This window comes from Bos indicus, chromosome 5, assembly GCF_029378745.1.
Source record: "Bos indicus isolate NIAB-ARS_2022 breed Sahiwal x Tharparkar chromosome 5, NIAB-ARS_B.indTharparkar_mat_pri_1.0, whole genome shotgun sequence".
NCBI classification, from domain to species: Eukaryota; Metazoa; Chordata; class Mammalia; order Artiodactyla; family Bovidae; genus Bos; species Bos indicus.
Window position 1 is genome coordinate 114,950,667 of NC_091764.1, and position 12,744 is coordinate 114,963,410.

Consider the following 12,744-nt stretch of genomic DNA (forward strand, 5'->3'; position numbering starts at 1 on the left):
TGCCAGGCAGGCAGAGGGAGATCCTGGTGATGCATGGCTCAAGTAATCGAGATGAGCTCGGAGCTGCAGGGCAGCGGACTCTCACCCGAGACGGGCCGGAGGAATTGGAGCCGTTAGCTCCCACTTTTGAGAATTTGTGGAGAGCTTCAGGAACATGAGAGAAACGTCGACTGAGTATCTCTTTTAAAAATGGTCAAGACAGAGACTTCCCTGGTGGTATGGTGGCTAAGATGCTGCACCTCCCAATGCAGGGGCCTGGGTTCGATCCATGGTCAGGGAACTAGATCCCACGTGCTGTAACTAAGAGTTCATATGCTGAAACTAAGACCTGGCACAGTCACATAAATAAGTAACATAAATATTAAAAAATAATCCAGTGTTAGAACTATTTTAAAAAGAAAAAACAGTCAGACAGAGAAGGCGGGAGGGAAGATGCTGCTTGGATCCAGTAAACCTGACAAGTCCCATTTTGAAACTGGTTGGCGCTTCTACTGAGCAGTGTCCCAGCGTACCTTTGCTTACTTACTTTTTGTATTCCTCATCTTTCATCTTCAAACAGAAGGTCTCCAGAACCCTCCTCAGCTCGTGTGGCTGGACCAGACCAGTTGTGTTAACATCAATGAGCATAAGGGCTTTGATGACAGTTTTAATGTTTTTGAAAATCTGCGTATAAAAAGCGATTTAGGAGAAGTCAAAAGATCCAGTGTTAAAAATCAGGATGGTAATAAAACATCGGGAGGATGAACGTGTTTAAACACTTCTTGTAAAATAAAATGTTTCCAAAGACGCACACTCGTAGATATTGCAAAATGACACATCTGTGGAAAAAAGGACACTTTCCATTTCTTGAATGTTTTCAAAGCAATTTTCTCTATAAATGGTCTTAGTAAGTTGAGAAAAAAACTTTCTGATGTAAAGTGGTAGGTCTCATACACAATTCATTCCCTTGTAAGAGCCACACAAAAATCTTTTTTGTTACTTGATACTTTAAAACTATAGTTCTGGCATAGCTGGACGAGGACAGTTTTTATTTTTCATAGCCATATGCAAACTATTTTTACTAGGAGCTAGAAAAATATGAGTATATATTTCAACCCCTCTGAATTTTTAAAAGACGTTACAGGAAAAGTTTTATAGCAATCTTTCCCAAATCTTTCCCAAATTCAGCAAATGCATATTTATTGAGCATGCGGACCTGAAAGGCATTTGGTAAGGCCCCAGGAAAACACAGAGCTGTGTGCTGACCCTAAGCTACTTCTGCGTGGAGGAGAGAAACAGCTCAACGTGGGGCTTGAGGCTTGGGGCTCAGCGTGCCAAGGCCAGAACCACGTGAGTGAGTCCTACAGAGCCCCACAAAGGAAACACCATTTCCCCACTTTTATTTAAAACTGAGGTTGAGGAGGCTGCATGAGTTACCCATCATTGCCCGGTTAGACGACGATGATGTTGAGGGTCCATCCCCCAGCATCTGTGGTCCCTGGATCAAGTCCATCCCCAAACCTCACCTCCCGCAGAGACAAGAAGACATGTAAACAAACGTTGCCCAAGACGGGAACCACGGAAACAAGAGCCCAACACCAGAGACAGACAAAGGAGGAGCTGTGGGTCTTCACAGAAGAGGACAAACGCCTCCAGCGGAGCCCCCTGGGGGCTTCCTGCAGGAGGCGGCATCTGAGCTGGGAGAGGGGACGCTGAGTACAGCGGGTGGGAAGGCACGCTTGTGCAGGGAGGGTGACAAACGTCCAGTCCGACTGGATCCTGGGAGGCCTGACTCCACATCCCGCTCCAGATCAGACCAAGTCCAGCCCGGACGCAGAGGGGTCAGTGCCCCGCAAGGAAGGGGTTTAGGGAAGGCTGCAAGATGGCAGCGTTGTTCCCAGTTTCCTCAGCGTCTTCACTGACTGCTCCCTTTGCTGCTCCCTTTGACCTGAAGGAGCCCCCTGGCAGCCCGCCCACCCCAGGGTGAACGTCCTGGGGATCTCACCAGAGGAAGCACTGGGCTGGAGGAGGGATGGCCCCGTCCCTGGCTCCTCCTGGCTGGGTCATCTTGTCCCCTCCCCTGCCCCAATCGGAGGACGTCAGCCCTGCACACCGGCCCTGCTTCAGCACTGTTCGTGCTGTCCACGCAGACAACCTCTGACTCAGCCCCGTGTCCTCCTCCCGTCCAGAGGTTACCTCCCTGCTCACACTCACCCCTTGTCACCAGTAAGTGCTGCTCTCCAAAACCAAGCCTCACGTCCAAGGACCCCCTAACTTTCAGCTCCCTTCCCTGAGGGCTGACCCCCTCAACCTTCTTCCCTCCACCACCCTGCCACATTCCATCTTTATACCCCTACCATGGTCCATCTTTGGACTTCCCTTGTGGCTCAGCTGGTAAAGAATCTGCCTGCAATGCAGGAGACCTGGGTTTGATGCCTAGGTTGGGAAGATCCCCTGGAGAAGAGAAAGGCTACCCACTCCAGTATTCTGGCCTGGAGAATCCCATGGACTATACAGTCCATGGGGCAGTCCACGGGGTCACAGAGTCAGACACGACTGAGCGACCTTCATGGCCCATCTTTATGCTCCCGCCACACTCCATTGTGAGCAACCTTCATGGCCCATCTTTATGCTCCCGCCACACTCCATCTTTATAACGATCCACTACCTCTGTTCTCCGCCCGCCCCTCTGCCTGCCTCCTCCTGTCTGGGCGAGACCCTAACCCTGGCCAAATCCAACTCACGGCCTCTTCCAAGTGCCCGATGTGGCTGGAGACGACAGGCCATGGAGCCCTACCTGGTTCCCCTCACTCAGGACACCAACCCCACCAGCAGCGGGTGCATGGGAATCCTTGTCTCCGCTCCCCACCATCTCTGCTCTTCACTTCCCTTCCTATCCGTCTCCTTCCTCTATCACAGATAACCTTCCCCCTTACTTACACGGACGACAGAAGCCACTGGAACCCAACACCCTGTGCTTCTGCACCCAGGGACCAGGTCCCGTCCTCCTCTTACTCAGGGACCAGGGACAGGGTCCCGTCCTGCTCTCGCCCAGGGACCGGGTCCCATCCTCCACACCCAGGGATAGTTCCTGTCCTCTGCACCTAGGGACCGGGTCCCGTCCTCCTCCGCACCCAGGGACCAGGTCCCCTCCTCCTCTTACTCAGCGATCAGGGACTGGGTCCCGTCCTCCTCCACACCCAGGGATTGGTCTCATCCTGCTCCGGATGCCGACCCTGCTCCCCTCATGCACGTGATGATGTCTAGTACCTGAACCATCTTAGAAAGGAGACCTCCCTCCTCGCCTGGGCTCTGCCTCTAGCCGCTTCTTCCCTTGTGCAGAAATGCCCCCGGAAGAGCTGTCTGCGCTTTCTGTCTCCATCCGATCGGCTGTGTCCCCACCACCGCACAGAGACTGTGACCCTGTCGGGGTGGTGGCCTGGCCAGGTCCAGGGGCTCCTGGGGCCCATCTTGCTGCCCACACGTCAGCCCTCCACCCGGCTCAGCGCCCCCTCCTCTGGGCACACATTTCCACCCCGGCTTCCACACCCGTCTCCTTGGGCTTGGTCTGCTCCCTGCTGGTCCCTCTGAAGTCTGGGAGCCACAGACTCAGGCCCTGGGTCTCCTGGCTTGTCTAACCATACTCCCGCCTGGGTGGCCCTGGCCTTGGCCTTCATAACCAGGATGGCTCCAGCCATCTGTCTCCAGCTCTGGCCTTGCCTCTCAGCCTTAGTCAGGACATCCCCCTTGAGAGTCCAGCAGACACGGGCTCCACCTGTCCCACTGCGGCAGGGCTGTCCCGCCAGATTCTCTCCTCACACCCATGTTCAGTCCCAAGAGCCCAGTGGCCCTCCTGTGACGACTTTTCCAGGATCCAGCCTGTGTCTCTGCCTCGCACCCTTGGGCTGGGCTGGGCTGGGCTGGTGGGACCACCTCCCATCTGGGCTCCCAGTGTCCATGCCCAACCCATGGCTGAGGCTCCAGCAGCAGTGGGAGGCCTGTGTATCCAGGGCCAGGCACACACCCCTTTGTCCACAGTCCGCCTGCCACTCTGACTCCTACAGGTCAAAGGCCAGGGCCCCGCAGACTGGCTCCTGGCAGCGATCCTGCCTCATCCGGGGCCCTGCTGCTCCTCAGGAGTGCCGGCGAGGCAACTCTGGCCTCAGGAACATTCGCTTTTCCTTCTGCCCAGAACTTTCCTCCCCAGACACCCACTGGCTCTTCCTCCGCTTCTCTTGGGGCTTGGTCCATGTGTCATCGTATCCAAAAGGCTTCCCCTGACCCCACGCCCAACCCTCATCTTCCTGGTACTCCTCACAACTAATTTCAAGCCCGTCTTTATTGCCCGTCTCTCCCTCAGGGATGTGGGCTCCCTGAGAGCAGGGTTCTGTCGACCACGTCCACCCCCCCCCCAGGGTCTAGAGCAGCTGCCTCAGCAGAGCAAACCAATGAATGAATCCAGCTTCTTTCTTTTCACCTGCTTGGGAGAAAGCCACACTCTGAGGAAGCTAGGTTCTATGTCTGCAAACACACCTCCCTGGAGCCAACCCTGAGAGCAATAAGGATTACATTCAGTGCAATCAAGGCTACAGTAATAGCATCATTAAATAAATAGTCATTGGATTTTGTCATGCGCCAAGCCCTGTGCTAACCTGTACACACGTCTCCCACTTCTACCGACAAGGGGGCCTTGGCTGAACCGAGCTCAGTATTCAAAACCCAGAAGACCAAGCCCGGAGCTGCCTGGACAGCATGGGCTGCTGTGAAACGGCTCGAGCGTGTCCACCCTCAGCTCCACCCCTTTGTCTGAAAGCACGGAGCCCCAGCCACTAGAGCACTTGTGCCTGAGGCCAAAAAAAAAAACAAAAACCCTCAGCACTTTGTCTGATGCCAAGTCCTGATTCACCTCTTCTGGTAAAACGGGAGGACGGGAGGCGATGTGCTTTTTTAAAAAACCCGAAGCAACCCATATGGGCCCCGTGGGGAAAGCGGGGAGCTGCAGAGCTGGCACGGAGCACACACCCAACCGGAGGTATGTCTCCAAGTCTCGTATCGCTTGTCAGACTGAAGCTTGGCAGCGTCTCGGCGGAGCTGCAGATGGTGAGGTTTATCAGAGGCACCGGAGCTGGGGCCGCGGCGTGAGGGCTGCTCCCACAGGGGACGGAAGGAGAAGCGGCCCGAAGGGAAGGAAGGGCATGCCCTGCCCCAGCCCACTGCCCTCGCACTTGAGGAGGGAGACGAGGAGAGGGAGAGGGGCAGGGAGACGAGGAGGACCGCGCGGGGAGCACCCGGCTCCTCTCTGGGCCGGCCAGACGCCTGCCACTTGGGCTCAGCAGGGACACGTCAGCATTGAGAGTCCCTGCCTCTGAGCCCCCTGCTCCCCACAACCCACCCCTCACACTGAGCGCCCTCACGTCACAGGCCCTCCCGAGTCTCTTCAACCACAGCCCAGAGCCCTGGACGGCCTGACCCCCACGACCTCCTGACCTCACCCGGCCCCCTCCAGCGACACAGGCCATCCTGCGCTTTCTCGTCCAGAGAGGCTTCTGCACGTCCGGCTTCCTCCGCACGACGGGTTCCCTTGAGGCCCTCATTCAGGTCTCAGTCCCATGTCACCGGGCCCCAGAGGCCTTCTCCATGGCCTGCACAAAAGTGCGCCCTCCTCCCTTTCCTCCTTCGCATTCGCCCACACCTGGACGTGTCAGATTTCTTTCGATTGTCTTCCTTATTCATTGATGCGTAATCACCATGAAGGGGATTTCAGTTTCTTTGCTGCTGTATCCTCAGGCTTAGAACAGTCCCTGGACAGAGCGGGTGCTCAGAAACACTGAGCTCGCTGCCTTCACCACTGCCCAAATGCACTCCTGGCCCTGCCCCTGTCCCCCCTGGCTCTCCTGACTGTACCCTGTCCCATCACTGTCCCCCTGACTTCCATCTTGACATCCTGGTATAGCTCTGTCTGAAAGGGGTACCCAGCTCCTCCCCCCAGGAGGGAACCTCCCTACTCTCTGCCTGACCATGGCTCTCCAGGAGATCCATCACCCTTCACTTCCCCCCGGCTTCCCAGGGGGAGAGCTCAGAGAAGGCCAAGTCCATGGAGGGAGAAAAAGGCTGTGCAGCTTACAACAAGGGAAGGGCCTCCTTCCAAACCCAGCTTCTCAGAAAGGAGAGGGTGGTCTCCTGGCACGGCTCTGGGGCCTGTGGGAGAAGAGCTCCCTGCGCTCCATGCGTGCGTGCTAAGTACATGCTAAGTCGCTTCAGCCGTGTCCGACTCTTTGTGACCCCATGGACTGTAGTCTGCCAGGCTCCTCTGTCCATGGGATTCTCCAGGCAAGGATACTGGCGTGGGTTGCCATGCCCTCCTCCAGGGGATCTTCCCAACCCAGGGATCGAACCCACCTCTCTTACGTCTCCTGCGTTGGCAGGCTGGTTCTTTACCACTAATGCCACCTGGGAAGCCCTCCTGCACTCCAGGTCCTGCAGACTCTTGCCTACAGCCTGTTTCTGTATGCTGGAAAGCTAGGAGTGATTTGTACATGTGTAAGTGGTTGGTGATTGCAGCCATGAAATTAAAAGACGCTTACTCCTTGGAAGGAAAGTCATGACCAACCTAGATAGCATATTCAAAAGCAGAGACATTACTTTGCCAACAAAGGTCTGTCTAGTCAAGGCTATGGTTTTTCCAGTGGTCATGTATGGATGTGAGAGTTGGACTGTGAAGAAAGCTGAGTGCCGAAGAATTGATGCTTTTGAACTGTGGTGTTGGAGAAGACTCTTGAGAGTCCCTTGGACTGCAAGGAGATCCAACCAGTCCATTCTAAAGGAGATCAGTCCTGGGTGTTCTTAGGAAGGAATGATGCTAAAGCTGAAACTCCAGTACTTTGGCCACCTGATGCAAAGAGTTGACTCATTGGAAAAGACTGATGCTGGGAGGGATTGGGGGCAGGAGGGGAAGGGGACAACAGAGGATGAGATGGCTGGATGGTATCACTGACTCGATGGACGTGAGTTTGAGTGAACTCCAGGAGTTAGCAATGGAGAGGGAGGCCTGGCGTGCTGCAATTCATGGGGTCGCAAAGAGTCGGACACGACTGAGTGACTGAATTGAACTGAACTGAAGTGGTTGGGAAAAAAAAATCAAAAGGGTATTCTCTGACACGTGGAAGTTATTTATGAGTTTCGAATTTCAAGACCTAAAAGTAGATTTTAATGGCACCCAGCCACGCCCGTTCATTTATGTAAATAAGTTTCCTCCAGAGGCCTCCCCTACAGAAGCAGAGTTGAGCACCAGGCTGAACCATCTGGCTGACCAGGATAAAAATACTGAGAATCTTCACAGACATTCGCGATCCTGTTCCACTCCCTTGCCTGCACCTCCACAGTAGGTGTCAGGCAGCATCAGGTGCACAGACAGAAGCAGAGTTAAAAATGGGGGCTGCTTCCCTGGTGGTCCAGTGGTTGAGAATCCCCCTTGCAAGGCAGGGGATCCAGGTTCAACCCCTGGTTGGGGAACTGAGTTCCCACAGGCCTCAGGGCAACTAAGTCAACACACCGAAACTAGAGAGTCGGTGCAAAAGACCCACGTGACGCAGCGAGATCCTGAGTGGTAACCAAGACCCCATGCAGCCAAACAAATAAATATTTCAAAAATAAATAAATAAGAAGAAAACCAAAACAATAGCTAATTATGACTTTGAGTTAAAGACTCGGGAGCCAGAAAATGGCCTGAGGCTCTCTGACGACCTGCCCCCTAAGTCTTCTCTTCCCAGCCACCTGTCCCATCTCCTGCCCCAGACTCAGTCCCCACTCCATCCTGGGTGGTCAAGGGCCCGGACAGGAGCCTTCCCGTCAAGCTCTGAGCCCTGTGCCAGGCTTAGGAGTGCATGGCCCTGCCTAGCTGTGTCCCGGCCCCCATGGCCCCTGCAGCACCACGGCCCCTGTGAGAAGGCAGCATCTAACCCTCTTCCTGGCCTCAGAGTCCCCATGTGGGGAGATGACTGAGTCCAGGGGGTGATCAAGAACCAAGCTATCCAGGGACAGGAACCACGGAGAAGATGCGCTAACAAGGCTGGAGTCTGCCCTCTGGACAGCAGGGTGGGGAGAAGCCAGAGAGAAAGCCTTAAAGGTCTGAAGTGTGGCTACATAAGACCAGGACTCACTCACCTCACATTTCAAGAAAAGGAAAAAAAAAAAAGCCCCATTCCACAGAAAAGTGTGAGTCACTCAGTTATGTTCGACTCTTTACGACCCCAACCCACTCCAGTACTTTTGCCTGGAAAATCCCATGGACAGAGGAGCCAGTAGGCTGAAGTCCATGGGGTCATGAAGAGTCGGACACGACTGAGCGACTTCACTTTCACTTTCACTTTTTACTTTCATGCATTGGAGAAGGCAATGGCAACCCACTCCAGTGTTCTTGCCTGGAGAATCCCAGGGACGGGGAAGCCTGGTGGGCTGCCGTCTATGAGGTCGCACAGAGTCGGACACTTAGCAGCAGCAGACTGTAGCCCTCCAGGCTCCTCTGTCCATGGGATTCTCCAAGCAAGAATACTGGAGTGGGTTGCCATTTCCCTCTCCAGGGAATCTTCTCAGCCCAGGTCTCCTGCATTTCAGGCAGACATTTTACTGTCTGTGCCACCAGGGAAGCCCACGGAAGAGTGAAGTAAAAAAAAGAAGGAGGCAATTATTTTGGGTGGGGGGGAATGATAGGAGCAAAATTAAATTAAAATATTCTCCAAAAGACTTAGATGAACTCATAGAGGGCAGACTCACAAATGTTACTATAAGGAGCAGAGAATGTCTGCCGTGAAGAGTAAAGCCAAGGAGGAGTGGGGACAAGAAACCTCCTTCAGAGGCGGTAACAACCATGGAGAACCAAAGTGCCCCAGGCTGCCATCATTCTGGTAACCTTGGAACAGAGACCTGACTCCTTCCAACTCCAGTATTCTCATCTGTGAAATGGGAATGAATGGGGCACTGCGTCAGAGGGCACAGATGAAATGAGCTCACGTGTGCAGGTACCTCACAGGGAACAGACTCAATAGATGGTGGTCTGATAGGAATCACTGATCAACACCAAAGGCTGAGGACAGAGATATAAATAACGAGATGACCACACACACATGCTGGGGAACAGCAACTGGCTGAATCAGTGCTACTGCCCCACTCAGTCAACTCGTCTACTTCCTTCCCTTCCTCACCACCCAACCTAGGTTAACAGAAGCCTTGAGAGAGTGGAAGGTCTTGAGTAGACAGGAGTCCAGGGCCAAGAATGGGGCCTGGATCAATGGATAATTGTCAAGTGGATGAAGGTATGGATGATGGATGGATAGATGGATGATGGATGGATGAATGGATGATGGATGGATGGATGGATGAGCAGATAGAAGGATGGATGGATGAATATGGATAGATGGACAGATGGAAGGATAGATGGCTATATGCATGCATAGATTAGTGGAGAGAAAAATGGATGGATGGATGGATGGGTGATTGCATCATTCATGGGGAAGCATTGGTAAGCCAACAAAATCCTTGTACAGACAGGACAGGTGGCTGCAGAAGGGCAGATAAGCATGCCATTTCTGGGGACACAGTGATCTGCTCTACACTCTCCCAGGGGGAGGAACTGAGAACTGAACAAGGACAGCAGAGCAGGAGGGGCAGATTAGAGCGGTCTGTGTGACTATTATGGGCACGGACAGGATATGTGAATTTTCAATGAGTTAAGTGGAGAAGAAGAAAGGCAGAAGGCTAACAATGAAGTACCAGAAAGAAAATTAAGCAAACAATCCCACTTATCATCACCTCAAAAAAGAATAAAAATACCTAGGAATAAACCTACCTCGGGGTGCAAAAGACCTGTACTCCAAAATAGTTTTCAGACACTGATGAAAGAAATTGAAGATGACACAAACAGATGGAAAGCATACCATGTTGTTGGATTGGAAGAATCAATATTATCAAAATGACCATACTCCCCAAGGCAATTAACAGAGTCAATGCAATCCCTATCAAAATACCAATGGCATCTATTTTTTTTTTTTTTGCAGAACTAGAACAAAATAATTTTAAAATTTGTATGGAAACACATAAAAGACCCCCAAACAGCCAAAACAATCTTGAGAAAGAAGAACCAAATTGGAGGAATCATGCTCCCTGACTTCAGACTAAACTACAAAGCTGCTGTAATCAAAACGGTGTGGTACTGACAGAAAAACAGAATCACAGCAGAACGGGGAGAGCCCTGAAATAAACGCACACACTTACGGCCAGTCTACAGTAAGAGAGGCAAGCATGTCCAGTGGAGAACAGACAGACTCTTCAGTAAGTGGCGCTGGAAACACTGGACAGCTACATCTAAAGAGTGAAATTAGAACATCCTTAAACACCACATACAAAAACAAACCCAAAATAGATTACATGTAGACCGGATGTAGACCTAAATGTAAGGCTGGATATTATAAAATTTATTGAGGAAAACATAGGCAGAATGCTCATTGACATAAATCACAGCAATAATTTTTGGATCCATCTCCTAAAGCAAAGAAAATGAAAGCAAAAATAAGTAAATGGGACCTAATTAAACTTAAATGCTTTTGCATAGCAAAAAAAGGGGCTTCCAAGGTGGTGCTAGTGGTAAAGAACCCACCTGCCAATGCAGGAGACAAGAGACTCGGGTTCAATCCCTGGGTCAGGAAGACCCCCTGGAGGAGGGTATGGCAACCCACTTCAGTAGTCTTGCCTGGAGAATCCTATGCACAGAGGAGAGGCACCTGTGGGCTATATATAGTCCACAGGGTTGCAAAGAGTCAGACACCACTGAAGAGACTTGGCACGCACACATGGCATAGCAAAAAAAAAAAACAAACCATCAACAAAATTAAAAGACAACCTACTGAATGGGAGAAAGTTTTGGCAAATGATAATGACTGATAAGGGATTAATGGCCAGCATATACAAGCAGCTCATACAACTCAATATAAAAAAACAAACAACTTGATGAAAAAATGGGCAGAAGAACTGAGTAGGCATTTTTCCAAAGAGGATATGCAGATGGTCAACGGGCTCATGAAAAGACACTCAACATCACTAATCAGTAGGGAAACGCAAATCAAAGCCACAATGAGATACCACCTCACACCTGTCAGAATGGCCATCATCACAAAGAAGACAAGTAATAATGTTGGTGAGGATGTGGAGAGAGGGGAATCCTCTGACACTATTGGTGGGAATATTAATTGGTACAGCCACTATAGAAAACAGTATGGAGGTTTCTCAAAAAAAGAAAAAAAACAATGCAACCACCATATGACCCAGCAATTTCATTCCTTGGTTCAGTTCAGTTCAGTCCAGTCGCTCAGTCGTGTCCAACTCTTTGCGACCCCATGAACCGCAGAACACCAGGCCTCCCTGTCCATCACCAACTCCCGGAGTCCACCCAAACCAATGTCCATCGAGTTGGTGATGCCATGCAACCATTTCATCCTCTGTCGTCCCCTTCTCCTCCTGCCCTCAATCTTTCCCAGCATCAGGGTCTTTTCCAAGGAGTCAACTCTTTGCATCAGGTGGCCAAAGTATTGGAGTTTCAGCTTCAACATCAGTCCTTCCAATGAATACCCAGGACTGATCTCCTTTAGGATGGACTGGTTGGATCTCCTTGCAGTCCAAGGGACTCTCAAGAGTCTTCTCCAACACCACAGTTCAAAAGCATCAATTCTTCGGCACTCAGCTTTCTTTATAGTCCAACTCTCACATCCATACATGACCACAGGAAAAACCATAGCCTTGACTAGAGGGACCTTTGTTGGCAAAGTAATGTCTCAGCTTTTTAATATGCTGTCTAGGTTGGTCATAACTTTCCTTCCGAGGAGTAAGTGTCTTTTAATTTCATGGCTGCAGTCACCATTTGCAGTGATTTTGGAGCCCAAAAAAATAAAGTCAGCCACTGTTTCCACTGTTTCCCCATCTATTTGCCATGAGGTGATGGGACCGGATGCCATGGTCCTAACTTTCTGCATATATATCCCCCCAAAAACCGAAACCACTACTTTGAAAAGATACATACACCATACATCCAAGTGTTCACAGCAGCATTATTTATAATAGCCAAGACGTGGAAGCAACCTAAGTGTCCATCGACAGATGAATAAATAAAGAAGATGTAGTATAAAAAAGAAAGAAATTTTGCCATTTGCAAAGCAACGTGGATGGACTTGGAGGGCATTACGCTAAGGAAAGGAAGTCAGATAGAGAAAGACAAATACTGCATGATATCACATGTGAAATCTAAAAAAATATGGCAGACCAGTGAATATAGCGAAAAAAGCAGCAGCCTCACAGATACAGAGAACAAACTAGCGTTACCGATGGAGGCAGGGGAGGGGCAACACAGGGGCGGGAGGCACTAACGCAAACTTGTGGGTGTGAAATAGGCTCGAGGTGTGTTCTACGACGCAGGAGAAGAGCCGATATTCTGTAATAATGTGAATGGAGAGCAACCTTTACAAATTGTATAAAAAATGTTTTTAAAGAAAAAGAAAGGTAGAAGGCTTGAGCTGGTCTGCTCCCAGGGGCTGCTCACCAGCTGGGGGGACTGGAGCTGCAGGAGCAGGTGAAGGGGACCACCGGGGCAGGGCACTGGGAGAGAGGGGAGGGTGAGCCCCGAGCTGCTCTGTCTCCACGGGAAACCACACAGTTCAGGGGCCCCCGAAGCACCATCCCTGTGAGTCCCCGAGTGCCCCATGAGCAGTCACAGAGGAGGCC

General features: G+C 51.3%; 1 protein-coding gene across 5 annotated transcripts in view; it reads right to left on the reverse strand.

The window, feature by feature from the left end:
• EFCAB6 (EF-hand calcium binding domain 6) overlaps nt 1-12,744 on the reverse strand; it is a 253,339-nt gene that overhangs the window by 177,743 nt on the left and 62,852 nt on the right. For all 5 annotated transcript variants that reach the window (XM_070790542.1, XM_070790543.1, XM_070790540.1 and 2 more), the window contains one exon: nt 527-663. In XM_070790542.1, the coding sequence (XP_070646643.1) occupies nt 527-663 (137 nt within the window). The remainder of the gene's footprint in view (nt 1-526; nt 664-12,744) is intronic.